We start from the raw sequence: 14,369 nt of genomic DNA on the forward strand, positions 1-14,369 counted from the left end.
GATAAGCACACCTTAATCCTCTTTCAAATTCCTTTCTAAAGTGTTGAAGAGCAGAGCTCTGCAATCAGATAGACCCAGGAGCAGGGTGGCCTCAGCAGGCTGTTGCTTGGTGGTGGGGGCCGGGGCTGAGGGCCAGGCACCGGGTGCAGGGTTCTGCACCTGTGGCTTAAGGCCTGTGTTCCAGATCAGAGCAGCACGAGGACTGCAAATTGGCACCCCTAGGCCAGAAGCAGCTTCCCCAAAGGCCTGGCTGTTCTCTCCCTTCCTCCCTGTGGAATCCTGCTAGGTCGCTTCTTTGGAAAGTTTCCATGAGAGGGATCCAAACTATAACTAAAGGAGGAAGAAGGCGGACTGCCTCTGCCCTGGGGAGGGAGTCAGGGCCCACGCCCCGGACCAGCAGGGACGCAGACAGGTGATGTAGCCTGGCAGCTCCAGACCTGAGGCTGGGCTGGCTGCCTTGGGCTGGGCTGCAGAGCGGGTCCACCAGGGAAGCTCTCTTGAAGGAGGGAGGGCGGGGCTGGGGTGGGAGCAAAGGGGCCCATACTAGGGAAAGGATAGAGTGTTCTAGTGGTCTGTTCCCATCCCCTCTCTCCCTCTCCCTCCCTCCAAAGCAGGGACAGCTTTCTCCCAGCCTTGGAGCCAATTGCCTGGGGCTCCTGGGAGCCCAGCGTGGGGCGGGGACCATATAAGAGACTTAGGGCCCATGGAGACCACAATGCCAGACAGCACCAGCACCAGACCAGCCTACTCTCTGGTGTCCCAGACTCAGGATGGCTCCCTCTCTAGGCCAGTTACTGCAAATTCAGTGGGTAAACTGACTAATCAAAAATCCAGATCATCTGGAAACTTGGAATCCTGTGGCTGACTGTCGAGAGTGCCTGGCATTTGGGAGGCGTGAGACCATGGTGAAGAGGTAGCAGCTTTGAAATACAGGAACTGCCATCTCCTGTGATCCCCAGGGGTGTGTCCCTGTGAACCCCCAAGGGCCAAAGCTCCTGCTTGAATGACTTCTCTAGGTGGGGGTTGGGGGAGGAGGCACAGGCTGGGAGGCTGAGGGCTTCCCCTGGGCAGTGGGCATCCTGGAAATCCCAGGCATTAGCCCAGGGCCCTGTTGAAGTCCATGCAGGCGGGGGTGGGGGGGTGGGGGGGGCGGGGGGGGTAGTGTGTGCCTGGTGAACAGGATGGGGTCAGGGTACTGGGCACAGCACAGGAGGCGGGGAGACTGCTCAGACTCTTTGACAGCTAACATTTTCCAGAGCTGGCGCCCGCAGGGGAAAGGAAATCAAGACTTCCCACCTCACACATCTTTTTCCCATTTTGTTCGTGCTGCCCAGGGAAAGCCATTAGGGCTAGGTCAGTCTGGGGCCTCCCCCACCCGCCCATCTCTAGCAGTGCTATAAGGAGGGGGGTGGGGGGGTCACTGGAAGGACAAGGCCCCAGCCTAGTTAAGGGGGCAGACTGAATTGATCCCTTTTAATTCCCTGCCTGCTCCACATGGGAGGGTGGGGGCCGAGACAAGGAATCTGGGCTCTTGGGCCCTCCCTTGCTGGGTGCAAATCTTTCTGCACCTCCTATGTTGTCTCAAGGGAGTCTGGCTCACTGGCCCAAGCAGAGTAGACCTGGCCTGGACCGCAGCAGGAAGGGCCCTAGGGTTAGGGAAGCTGGTCCTTATTACCCCGGCCTCCTGGGGCTCAGCCCCCTTCCTGGAGCCACTAGTACAGCTGGTTTCCATATACCCTCAGGATCCAGGTTGGGGGTGCAACTACTGGATCTCATCTGGAGACAGTAGTTGCATTTGTGGGCTGGAGAGAAGAGGAAAGGGGAGCACATGGGAGCCTTGTATCTAAGCTGGCCACCTCCTTCCTGAGGCTGACCCAGCCCTACCTGCCCCACCAGGGACACTGAGACCACTACCCTCTATCTGTCCCAAAGGAGAACTCCAGAGCCCCTAAGCCTCCTCTGCTCTGGGACCTTATCCTTTCCCCCTCCCTGTTGCCTCTTTCCTCTTCAATCCCAGAGTCTGGTTATCTGGCCCGGTGCCCACCTTCTGCAATTCAGGCTAAAGGAGGAACAAAGCACCCCCAGTGTGCAGCCTGCTGACTTCTTTTCTCCCTCCAGAAACTCTGGTCAGCTCAACAGGAAAGGGATTATGAACACCAGACTTTCCTTCCAAATCCCATCCTCAGCCCATGGGAGAGGAGGTATCTGGGAGAGGACTTGGCTTGCCCAGGCCCGGAGCTGGGCAGCGGTGGCAGGGATGAAGGGTAGGCCACAGGCTGTTCTTTTCAGGGTTGGCCACCATCCCCAGGTGCCCAGGTGTTCAGTCTGCCAAACGCACCACAACAGCCTTCTCCCTTCTGCCCTGGGCTGCCAGGGGTTAAGGGACCAGTATCGGACAGTGGGAGGGGGGTCTGGTCCTAGACACTCACTGGATCAAAAAAACCAAGAGGAGTTAAACCGAGGCTCACTGTGGCTCAATGTGTTGACTGATTTCTCCTTCTTGCAATGATCCCAGTGGGCGAGGGGGACATTTCTTCGGCAGGACAGAAGGGGAACACAGTGGGCCAGGTCCTGGCCCAGCCATCCAGTTTCAGATGTCAGCAGCTGCACCAACAGCCCCAGACATACCGGACTGCCACCCCAACTTGAAGTTTCCCGGAGAAGCAGGGGGCTGCAGGGGAGAGGGTGGGATTTTGGTGCCTTTCACGGCAGTAGAAGAGAAAACTGGGCAGGACCCTCCGTGGAGAAAGAAGGCTGTTTTGGTGGTGGAGGGCAGAGAAGCAAAGACCCCAGGACCCCAAAACAGACCAGTACAATGGCTCCCTGGCCCTGTGTGGGCTTCCCCTGACACTTTGATGGTTGCTCACACCTCTGTGCCTCCCCCTGCAAAGGCCCAGCAGAGCTGGGGACCTGTCAGGGGACAGAGATTCAGCCAGGACATGTTCTCATCCAGTGCATCCCCCCTCCTCTCCCCCTCCCTGCCTCAGTGGGTTGGGCTCAGTGTGTCTGGCCCAGGCCAGAGGAGAGCTGAGAGCTAGAGGGAGAGTGAGAGTGGGGCGTTGGCAGCTGGAGTTGGGAACCAGGCAGCGGAGCCAAAAACAACAGAGGAGCCGCCTGGCTGCCTGGGTGCTGGGCAGATTCTCTCATGGTCGAACTGTAATCCCTCCTGGTACAGTCAGCCCCTCTTCCACCCCGTGGTCCCGAGCGCGCTGAGGCTGGGCCACACCTGCCTCCCTTTGCTAGGGCCCAGGTTAGCCCTGGGTGTCATGCAAACCCCTGCCTTTGGGCTGCACTGCCCCTTGCCCCAGGTCATCTGGGATTCACTGCCCACCTCTTCCCTGGTCCTCAGAACCTCTTCTCTATGCCCAAGTGTTTCTGGGAAATGAGTCCTTTCCAGATTTCTGATCCTGTCTTCCAACCTGCTCTTAGGTTTGATGGAAGCTCTTTTTTTGGTCTAACTCCCACCAGCCCTAATGCAATGGGAAGAATCAGAGTTGGGTCCTACCAGATTTGATATGGATGGTCCCTGAACCCAGGGAGACAGACACAAATGGAATGTTCCCCTTTGTACTGAGGATCAGATCAGACCAGGAAGCAGGATGCTGGGACTAACTGCAGGGCGGAATACTCGGGCAGCCAGGGGTGGAAGGCAATAGAGCAGTCCTGCCCCAGCCACGCCACACTCCTTGCTTCTACTGTCAGGCTGCACGACTCTCTATAGACATCCTGTCCTCGAGGCCCCTACATAGAGTGACAGAGACCCAGGTGTCTGGCTCCACCTGGGTCTAATTTCTACATGACTCTTGGCCAACACACGCGGACCAGGCAGATGCAATAACACTGCTGAGGGTGAGGCTCTGCTACAAGTGCTGGATTTGGCCAGAGACTCTCTTTGGTCCCCGTTGGGGGCGAGGGGTTCATGACTCTCCCACTCTTCCCATCCCCAGCAGTCCAGGTTGGGTGGTCCCTCCTCTCCCACCCAGCCTGGGGGGGCGGGCGGGGAGGAAGGGATGGGAAGGGTTGGATATGTCTCCCGTCCTCAAGCCCCCAGACCCCTTGAGCTATCCACATCTGCATCCACTTATGCTCACACCCCTCCAACCATTCAAGAGCCTGACAACGCAGTTCCTTCTGCTGCAAAGCAGCCACTCTCTTCTTAGCCATACTGCCATGGAGACAAAGTCCCAGAATGTTCCTTTCCTAACTCCAGCATGTTTCCTCCCCACTCCCCCCCAACTGCCTCCCCAAGCTTTTTTTTCTCACCCTTCCCCCACTTGAGGCTCCAAATTCCTGGGGGAGCCCCAAAGGGGTATGACCAAGGCTCCCACAAAGGGGGAAGGGGCTGCCCCCTGCAAATCTGCAGCAGATTTGGTCATAATTAAAAGGCCAGCGACACTGGGAAATTCCTTCTCCTTATTGATCCCGGCGGGAAATTAAAGCCAGTTGTTTGTGACTGAGGGACTGATGCCGTGAAGCTCCTCCCTCTGCCCCAGGGCTCCCCCATCCTCCTCTGGTAGCCCCCCTTCCCAGTGCCCCAGCCCTCTTTGATCACCCCATTCTCCTCCCCTTCCTTCCCCTGCATCTTCGCTATGCACCCCACCCCCCAGGCCTACATCCTCCCATGAGGTAACAGGGCAGCCGGAGGCTGAGCCCCCCAGCCTTAGCCCCCCAGCCCTAGCCCGCCAGAGCCCTGCTCTGCACCGTCTACCCACCTCCCTCAGTCTGGGTTGGGATGAAGGGGCTGGAGCTCAGGCTCAGGGTTGCCAAACCACAAACACTCACATCTGGAAAAAATTCCCCTCCCAGCCCAACTTCCCTTTGTCTTACTTCTGTCTCTTTGGAAATTCTGGCCAGCTGGCCAGTAGGGGGAGTGGGGAAGTGAAGGGAGGGGAGTAGACCGGGCCTCCCAGCCTCAGCCCCAAGGATCTCCCCTCCAGTCTCCCCAGTATCCTCAGTGCCAGACCATTCCTGCCTCTCTGGTCCGCAGGTCTGGGTCCCCAGTGATGACCATCTTTTGGGTAGTGGTTAACATGCCTAGCCAGAAGGCTGGGCAGGAGGGTCGCACTGTCCTTTTGCAGTAGGAGGGATGCCTTTTGAGCGGGGCTGGCCAGGGTGGGTGCAAAGAGGGCTGGAGGGGGGTGGAGTGGAGATGGATGTAGGGACCTGGGTGGGAGAGGTAGGGAGCAGTGAGGGGGAAGGAGGGGCAGCAGGAGTCTGGTTTCCTCCATGTTCCCTCCCCCAGCCTCTCTTCATCCTTTTGGCTGGGAGCCTGACTTCACTGTCAGAATCTAATCCCCCTCCCTTTACCTACAGCGTTGCTGAGCTGGGTGGGTGGGGGAGGGGCACAGTCGGAGTCTGCAACCCCAGACCCTAAGCACCCTCCAGAGACCACCTCCCTTCCACCACCTCTGCTTTTGTCTGTCCCTCCTCAGAAAGCTGCTCTTCCTACTGCCTTTTTACTTCCAGATGCCCAGGTCACCCCCACCCCCAAATCAGCTTTCCCACACCCAACCAGGACACTTAAAACCACACTGAAGCCTCCAGCTCCCTTCCTCAAATCTGACAGTTTATAGGCTACTGCTGGGTGGGGCGCCATCAAGAAATCCTTTGTCCAATCTAGTTTCCATCCCTCCTGCTGCAGACGCCCTAGCTGCTTTATTTCTTCCACGCTTTCACTGTTCAGAGCTCTTCCCTCTACAGCAGAGCCTCGGCCTCCAGCTGGTCCTCCAGGCTTTTCAGCTGTCCACACCGCGGTGACGGCTGCAGCCCTCTCCTTTGGCTCTACTCCCCTGACTCCCTGCTGCTAAGGCCCACAACCCCCTAGACGGCTCCGCGGCTCTAAGGGAAAGCGCTCCGGATCTCAGAAAGCCTGTCCTGGGCTCCACCCAGGGCCACGCTGGCAGGGAGGGGCCTGGGCAAGGACCCAGGACTGTGACCAGATGTTGAGATTTTCGTCCCGCCTCGGAAGGAGCTGGAAGGGGGTGGGCGGAAGGCGCGGTCTGGGCAGCCGGGCCACGTGCGCGAATTCGCCGAGGGCAACTGGGCCGCGGCCGGCTCGGCGGACCTGCGCCCCTCCGCGGCCCCGACGGCTCGGCCGGCTCGCGCGCCCCCGGCCCCCCGCCCGCATCCTGCTGGCTCCGCGCCTGCGCCGCTTCTGCCCGGGGTCTCCCAGGCTGTCTCCGAGGGTCCCCGCCGAGCCTGCGTTCGTTTCTCGGTCACCCGGCCTCGCTTGGGGTCTCGCCCCTTCCCACTTGCGTCTCTCCGGGGAACCGTGCCCGACCCCCCTTTGATCTCCCACTTCAAAGACAGTCTCCGAGGGCGGCCGGTCCTTCCGCCCGCTTTACAGCTCTGAAAGGTGACACCTGAGACCCTGCTCCACCCCTTCCCCGGCACCCAGTCTCCCCCCAATCTAGGGGGCCCCGCGGCGCGCCGGGGCTCCGCGCCTCTATCCCCGCCTCCCTCCCTGCCTCCTGCTGCGATGCCCCGGGGGCCCGGGAGGCTAGCGTCTGAGAAAGCGCCTTAATAATGAGCTCGTGTCAAGTGATTGGCGGTGACCTCTGCCCTCTCCAGCCTCGCGCCCCGGGCTCAGGCTTAACCCTTCGCTGCCCGCCACGCCTTAAGAAGAATAAGTCTTTCAGCGTCAGCTTCCACAGTCCCCAGGCGCCGCCAGAGCCAGAAACGGGACTGGGGGTCGGGGTCGGGGTGGGGTGCTGCCCCCTCCCAGCCTCTTGGAGTCTTTCCAGCAGGGGGCGCCGTTGCTTCACTTAGGTGCCTGGCCTAGAAACCCCAGGTCTCCCCAAAAGGTTTCTGAGTTCCCATCGGTCGCCCTGGATCCAGACTCCAGGGGAGCTGGAGCGGGGCTGCGCACTCTGCTCCCCCGCGGTGGCTCGCAAGCAGGGTTTCACCCCCTGGCGGTGTCCCTGGGCGGCGCCAGGGAGTCCACAGCATCGAGTCAGGATTGGGGGCAAACGTGGCCCGGTATCTCCGACTGCAGGACCTGAGGCCCCAGCATCCGCGCCTTGGGCCTGGTGCCCGCTCCTCTGGGTTGAGAGCCCAATCCCAGTACTCGCCCTCTACCGGCTTCCCCATCTTCCCACCGCCGCCGGAGCTTGGTATCTAGGGCCCCCAAGACCCTTGGACCGCCCGCGGGGCTAGAAATCCCTAGGACGTCCCGAGGGGGTGTCGGTGGTAAAGCAGACCCGAGACTCGTGGCCCCCCAGGTGGGGTGGGGGCGGAGCGAGAGGCGGGGCCACCTCATCCTTGCACAGGGGCGGGCCCGCGCGGGGTATAAAAGCTGCCAGCGCGGGAGCCCAGCCGGCTTTGGGGTAGTCCTGGGACGTGTCCTAGCTTCTGAGTCCCACGATCGGGCGAAGGCAGCGGCTACCTCTTTCGACGACAGGACTCAACGTCCAGTGCTCCAGCTGAAGTGTTTAAGGAGACCATCTCCCACGCCGTCACCATGCCCAACTTCTCTGGCAACTGGAAAATCATCCGATCGGAAAACTTCGAGGATTTGCTCAAAGTGCTGGGTAAGGAGATTTTCCAGTGCACGGAGGAGAAAGAGGCTCCGGAGTCCTTGGAGTGAATATGAGAAAGAGGGGAGGGGGCTAAAATCAGGGTGTGGGAGGCTGGGCGCCTGCATCCTCAAGAAAAGGGGCCTGACGCCTGGGTCCTGGGGCGCTGGGCTGGGATAACCAAATCCTGCCTTTTTCCCGGCGGGGCGCCCACCGTTGCCAGCTCCTCGGTGACTCAGCTTGTGAATCAAGTAGAAACCAGATGCACGAGCTCGGTGCCCCTCGGGGCGGGACAGGGGGCCACTCCGCAGTTCTAAAGTTGAAAATCTTGCATCCAGGCTGGGAGCCTGGGTCCCTACACAACCGTGCACCTCAGAGACATTCCAGTCTCCATTCCCTTGCGACCGCGGGTAACTCAATCCCCAGGGTACGTGTTCCTTCGTTACCTCTGAACGCAGGGCTCCACCCACCAGGTGATCCAGGTGATCCACCACCCCAGAAATCCCTGTTTTTCCTTTCTGCCAATTTCAGCACTTTCCATTCTGACCCCCACCCCTCCTCAATCTGTGAGACAAATATTTTCCTACAGCCAGCGGCTCCAGCGTCCTCAAATCGCTCTGGATAATTATCACTTTCTTAGATTTCAACAAATGGCTTTGTGTGAAAACCCACACCTCCCCCATTTCTGAAATTCCGAGTTCTCTCCCTCCCTCCTTGGAGACCCCCCTCAGCCCTGTTGCCGTTGTTGGGCCAAGGTGTGGGGAACTGCGCCTACCTAGACTGCCTTTCCAGACTCCTGCGGCTGGCTGGCGAGGGGGAGAGGCTGGGACCAGAGGAGGAGAGGCCTCTGGGGAGAGATGGAGGCTAGTTCAGGACCCCAGCAATTGAGAAGCCTCCTGGGAGTCCTGGAGCCCAAGGGTGTGCATGCCATCGATTTCGGGACTAAACAGAGAGATCCCAGATGCGCTGGGGAAGGGGCAGGGAGCTATGGAAGTGAGTCTGGACCTTAGAAGGGTCAAAAACCCTATGGGAAGAGCAGTGATTTCCATCATTCTTTGCTGTTAGTTCTCATAATCTAACCCCAATACTTCATATAGTCATGTCAGCCTTGCTGTGCTCTTGTGGGAATAAAAGACCAAAAGGATAAAAATTTTACTTTCAGAAAGCCAAGATGCCATTCCTCCCCCATCTTTTCTGGATTCTGGCCCCTCTTCTAAGTGGCAACACTCAGTCCCTGGCAGGAGAATAAGATCCCAAACCCAATCCTGTTGTCTGTCTTCAGTTTGTTTGTCCTCCCTGCGGGGTCTCTGGGAGCCACGTGTCCTCCTCAGGCCCTGCTGGGGGCCAGATTGAAAACAGACCCATTACACAAACACAGTCCTGAGTTAGCCATCCAAGGTCAGCTTAGCCTAACTCCAGTTTCAAAGGCAGCAGAGTCTGACTGGCTGGGTGTCTCCTCCCAACCTTGCCTGGCCCCACAAAAACCTAGATCCCTTCTTACCTCCTTTTGCACTATCCAAGGGTCCCTCTCCTGGGAAGAGATGCACAGGTATTTGGGGAATACCTGTCCCATCCAGTAGGGTGGTTGTGGCAGGTTCTGCTCCTGTAACAGGAGAGGTAGGTGTGAGAGCGCAGGATAGACTTCCCAGGTGAAGTGGTCTCTTCCAAGATGAAGTGTGATGAGTCTCCTCTGCCAAGTGAATTAAAGCTGGAACATCAGTTATTTCTCCCTGGACCTAAAAGTCAGTAGTCACGCAGGGAAACTTCTGGAACTCCTGCGGGCAGGGCTTCCTCCCTCTTGCTCCTTTTAATCCAGAGCAGAGGGGACTGGCTTTGGTGTCACAGGACTTGTTTCTCTAGGAACCCAGGTCTGGAGGAAGGCCTGGGAGTGTGGGCAGTTGAGGGCAGGGAAATCCCACTCACCTGGCACAACCCAGCTTTGCCCACTTACCACACCTACTGCTTCCCTGAAGGATCCTGTGCTGGCTCAGAGTAGGAAGCCAGGTCTGCTAAAGTGATGGGGAGCTTGGACCAGGACCCTGGCCTGGGGCTGGGGGCTGAGAGATGCCTCCCTGACTGCTTGTCTCCTGTTAGAGAGGTGTTCTCTCCTGGGTCCTCCACCCTCTTATTTATTTTTTTAAAGATTTTGTTTGTTTATTTATTTAAAGATTTATTTATTTATGCATACAAGAGCTGGGGTGCAGGCCAGAGGTGCGGGGCGGGGGGAGGTAGAGAGGATTCACCAGCAACAGAGTCCTCCACCCTCTTATTAACTGGGGAGCAGGGAGTCAAATCTGGAAAAGGATATGGGGACAGGGCACAGGGACATTGAATCCTTAGAGGCTGAGTGACAAAGTCTGACCACCAAAATGGGTGTGTGATCTGGAGTTGGGGACACCTCAGGGCAGGGAAGGGTAATGTCCCTTTTAGTCCGTTGGGTGAAGGGCATAGAAGTCTTCCAGGAGGGCAAACAAGCAGGAATCTGAGGCAAGGAACTTTGAGCGGCTCTGGCTTTGCCTTCCTTTTCTCAATAAAAATAATAGCAACAATAAGCATAGCCATTATTTCTTGAAAACATAAAGGTGTGCCTGACACTATATGCTAGGTCCCATGGGAAAAGCTTTTGAAGAAACTATTGTTTCCATTTTACAGTTGAGGGACCTAAGGCTCAGACAGCTTAAACCATTTGTTCCGGGTCACCCAGCCTGCTGAGGGACTGAGCCAGGTGGAAATCATAGCCTAGTGAATCTTGCGCCCAGAGCTCCTGGCTTCTCCAAGCTGCAGGACAATCCCAGTTCCAAAGGCAGCAGAGGGAAACAGCTGCCCCACCTCTTTCCCTGCTGGGAAGCCCGGCTCTTCTCACTGGGGGCGTGACAGAGATTGGGCAAGTAAAGGCCTAACTTGCACCCGACAGGGAAGGTGGAAAGGGCAGAGAGGAAGGTGGCCCCAACTTCCAGGGCAAGGCCTGGCTGCAGAGCGTCTGCCCTGCCTCTGCCAGGTATACACACAGTGATTCTGATGTGCCTACCCTAGAAGAGGTCTCTAACAGGGTGGACAAAGGGCCAAAAGTGAGGTGAGCAGAGTCAACAGCAGGATGCTGCTGAGAAAGGGAAATCTGGAGAAGCTGCCTCTGAGAACTCTGAGTGTGAAGCCCTGAGACTTGGGGAGCCCGATCCGGGCCTGCTGACTCATCAAGGTGGGGCGTAACTGGGAACAGGCTCCTACGGGCAGGGCACTGCCGTTCTGCCCCTCTTGCCCCAACCCCACCATCCTTTAGGGCTGGGCTACCCATTCTCCTTGAAGGTACTTTCCTGGACACCCGGGCTCACTGCACTCTCCACACTCACATTCAGCCTGCACTGCTGTCCCAGCAGAGGGCATGAGACAGGGGCCTGGAGCACCCCTAGAGATACACAGGGTCTCCTCTCCCTGCAGGGGTGAATGTGATGCTGAGGAAGATTGCAGTGGCTGCGGCGTCTAAGCCAGCAGTGGAGATCAAACAGGAGGGAGACACCTTCTACATCAAAACCTCGACCACCGTGCGCACCACTGAGATCAACTTTAAGATCGGGGAAGAGTTTGAGGAGCAGACTGTGGATGGAAGACCCTGTAAGGTGAGTGCCAGGCTGGGGTCCCTCAGCGTCAAGCTATCTATTGCCCCACCTCTGCACACTTTTCCACATTTCTCAGTCTTTTCCTGGACTCTTTTCTCCATTTCCAATGGCAAAGGCCCTAGGCGGGCGGGCCCTAGGCAGGCGGGCGGGGCTGCTTTGTCCCTGCTCACTCAGCCATCTCTCTCCTGCAGAGCCTGGTGAAATGGGAGAGTGAGAACAAAATGGTCTGTGAGCAGAGGCTTTTGAAGGGAGAGGGTCCCAAGACTTCCTGGACCAGGGAACTGACCAATGATGAAGAGCTGATCCTGGTAAGGCCTGTCTCCTCCCAGGTGGGTGGAAATGCAATGCTGCCTTCAGGGGGTTTTCTGAACCACTCCCTGGTGCTGGAGGTTGGAGGACAACCATGACTGGTCTCGCCGCTCCAGATGGGGCTGCTGGGGCACAACGAAGCTAACTGTCCCACACGGTGTCCTTGTGCAGGTGAGAAATGGCGTCCCTTCTGTGTGGAGCAGAGGACATGCATGGAGAGGCCCCAATATGTTTCTGGAGGGGATTTTTCTGGCTTGGGGAGGAGGATGCCAGATGGGCCCCTGCCAACCTCCTTTCTGTGGTGCCCAGAAATTCGGACCAGCTCCAGTCTATCTGTCCTGAACCGAGAAGCAGTCTGGATGTGGAGAGGTCAAGCAGAACCTTCCTGGTTCCCAGTCACAGGACCCAGGGATCTCCCCAACTGACAATGACTTCTATCTTTTCCAGACCATGACCGCGGATGATGTTGTGTGCACCAGGGTCTACGTTCGAGAGTGAGTGGCCGCGAGTCCAAGAGCCGCCCTGGCTCACCACCAGCCCGTGTTCCCTGCTGAGCATGGGCCGCCCCCCACCCCGGCCCCCTGCCCCCTCCATTCCTTCCTTCTAGGCTAGTTCTCCCCTAACCCTGCTGGCTTCTGGGGGTGCTGGGATGCCTCCTGAAGGGGCTCTTTTTTGGTCCCTCCTTCCCTCCCTTCCACCAACAAAGAGGGATGGATTGTGAGAGCCCGGATCACCCATCCCAGAGTCACTCGCCCCCCAAACCAGCCCAGAGCAAGATCTCTTTCCCTGAGGGGACCTGAGGGCCCAAGTGGGCCCTCTGCTTCCACTCTTTGTCCCTGTAGCCTACGTGGTGTAGAATATTTATTGGTTAATTTTATTAAAATGTTTTAAAAAACAAAGACTGTCTGTGGCTCACTGGGAAGGGGGCAGTCGCCTGAGCTCCAATTGGCCCCTGGAGGCAGCGTGGGAAAGAGGGGACATTTCAGCCTCCTGGATGTGTGACCAGCAGAGAGAGTCCTTCCCTCTGGCTCTGCCCACTCCTTCATCTGCTGCAGAATCTGTGCGCATCACCTCCACCTCCCCTCCTCCAGCTTCCCTGGTGCCCGCTCTGCCTCCCAAGGTCACCGGGCCTCCCCCTCTCAGCAGGCCCTGGGCCAAGGTGCAGACTCCCACCTTTCCCGCCCATGTTTTCCGTGATGGTGACACAGCTTCTCCTCCTCCTCCAATTGTTCCTTCTCACCTCTCCAAACCCTATCTTTGGGCCACCCCCAGATCTGGCCTTGGCCTCCCACATGGTGCCAGATGAGCTCATCGTCACCCCCAGGCTGGCCTTGCTCCGGCTCAGGTCTCCTGGCAGAGGTCTCGTCCTGCCTGTCCATGCTCAGTGCAGCAGATAAGCCATCTCCACCTCGAGCCCTCCTGCCTGGCTTCTAGATCCTCCAGCCCCTGGACCCTCCTCCCATTTTTCTCCCTTACACTCCACACCCAGGTCTATAACACTGCTCCCCGAAATCCATGAATCTCTCAAAAGTCTGCCCTCCTTTCCCGGACCTCCTCGTCGCTCACCTGGTTTCCTGCAGCAGCAGCTCCCATCTGGCTCACCTGGCCTGGTGGTTCCTTTATCTTGGCATGATAGTGACTGCGTACAGGCGCTGGAATAAGAGAGTGGTTGTGCCACTCACTGATTTTGTGACCTCAGACAGGTGACTTACTTTCTTTGAGGCCTAGGGTTTGTTGGGGTTTTTTTTAAACATAAAATAATGTAATTGAATGGCTCATGTCCTTGGGACTCAGCTTGGTCTTGCTTCAGGTGTGCCAGATCCAGAGCCTCAAACAATATCACCAGCCTCTCCCACGTGCATCCTGCTTACCTCCACCCCTCTGGTGCATTGGTCACATTCAATCCTATCACATAGTTTGCTCCAAGTCTGGCAAATACTTTAGATGCCCAAAGGTTACAATATGAGGTCCAAAAGAGAAGAGGGACCACATTTTCAGCATCTCAGAAGAGTTGAATTTGGTTCTGCTTGTATCACATGACCACCCCATGGACTAGTTGCTGTTGGCAGGTCAAGGGTCCCGATGCCTGGCCAGGCCTGGCCCTCACACTATGCCATGGCCAAGGGACAGGTGGGGCAGTGTTGTAGACCGCCAAGCCCACCAGAGTCCTGTGGGATGGGAAGCAGTGGTTTTCCAGTGAAGATAGTTGCTGTGAGTCTCAGCAACTGGTTGCTCTAGTCTACAAAATAGCAACTATATAAAACATCTACCTCACCTTTGCTATGAAACAAGTAAAATAAATTTTACTAAGTATATAGCACTAGTAACAGTAAGTGCTCAAAAAACCACTACCTCCATAATGCAGTCAGGGGGATCCTTCAAAACATAAATGTTATTACATGTTCTGTTTAAAAAATAATAAAAGCAGGGCCTCCCCGGTGGCGCAGCGGTTGAGCACTGGGTTGCGAAGCTGCCTGCGGCCTCCGAGGTGCCGGTTCGATCCCCGGCTGCTCCCCGGCCACCAGAGGAGGGTCCCACATGGCGCGCAGACCTCTCCTGCCGCCCGCTGCTCCCCTCAGCAGTGTACTTCGGTCCTTCTGCCTGCTCTGCTCCCCGCTCTGGCTCTGGTGAATTCTCTCACCCTCCCGCGCTTCTGACTGTACCCAGTGCATGTATAAACAAAAACAAACAAACAAATAAATAAATAAAGCATGCCTCTATTAAAAAATAAATAAATAAATAAAAGCAAAATAAAAACTTATTTCAGTCCCTCTTTTTCTTTTTTAAAGATTTTATTTATTTTTGTGTAGAACTGGGGTGTAGACCAGAGGTGCAGGGCCAGCAGGATGGGGGTGGGGGGCTGTGAGAAGACTCACCAGAGACAGAGTGGGGAACAGAACAGGTGGATCACTGAAACACACTGCTGAGGGGA

General features: G+C 57.1%; 1 protein-coding gene across 2 annotated transcripts; it reads left to right on the forward strand.

Moving 5' to 3' along the window:
* Nucleotides 1-7,459: 7,459 nt before the first annotated feature.
* On the forward strand, nucleotides 7,460-11,935 carry CRABP2 (cellular retinoic acid binding protein 2; the record flags this gene model as incomplete). Of its 2 annotated transcripts, XM_084244324.1 has the most annotated exons (4): nucleotides 7,460-7,529; nucleotides 10,950-11,128; nucleotides 11,320-11,436; nucleotides 11,885-11,935. In XM_084244324.1, 4 exons carry the CDS (start codon nucleotides 7,460-7,462, stop codon nucleotides 11,933-11,935), a joined length of 417 nt encoding a protein of 138 aa, XP_084100450.1. The 2 variants fall into 2 exon arrangements, with proteins under 2 accessions (XP_084100450.1, XP_084100451.1); XM_084244325.1 differs by lacking the exon at nucleotides 11,320-11,436.
* Between the last annotated feature and the right edge of the window lie 2,434 nt (nucleotides 11,936-14,369).

This window comes from Talpa europaea, assembly GCF_964194135.1.
Source record: "Talpa europaea genome assembly, chromosome: 9".
Taxonomy (NCBI): Eukaryota; Metazoa; Chordata; class Mammalia; order Eulipotyphla; family Talpidae; genus Talpa; species Talpa europaea.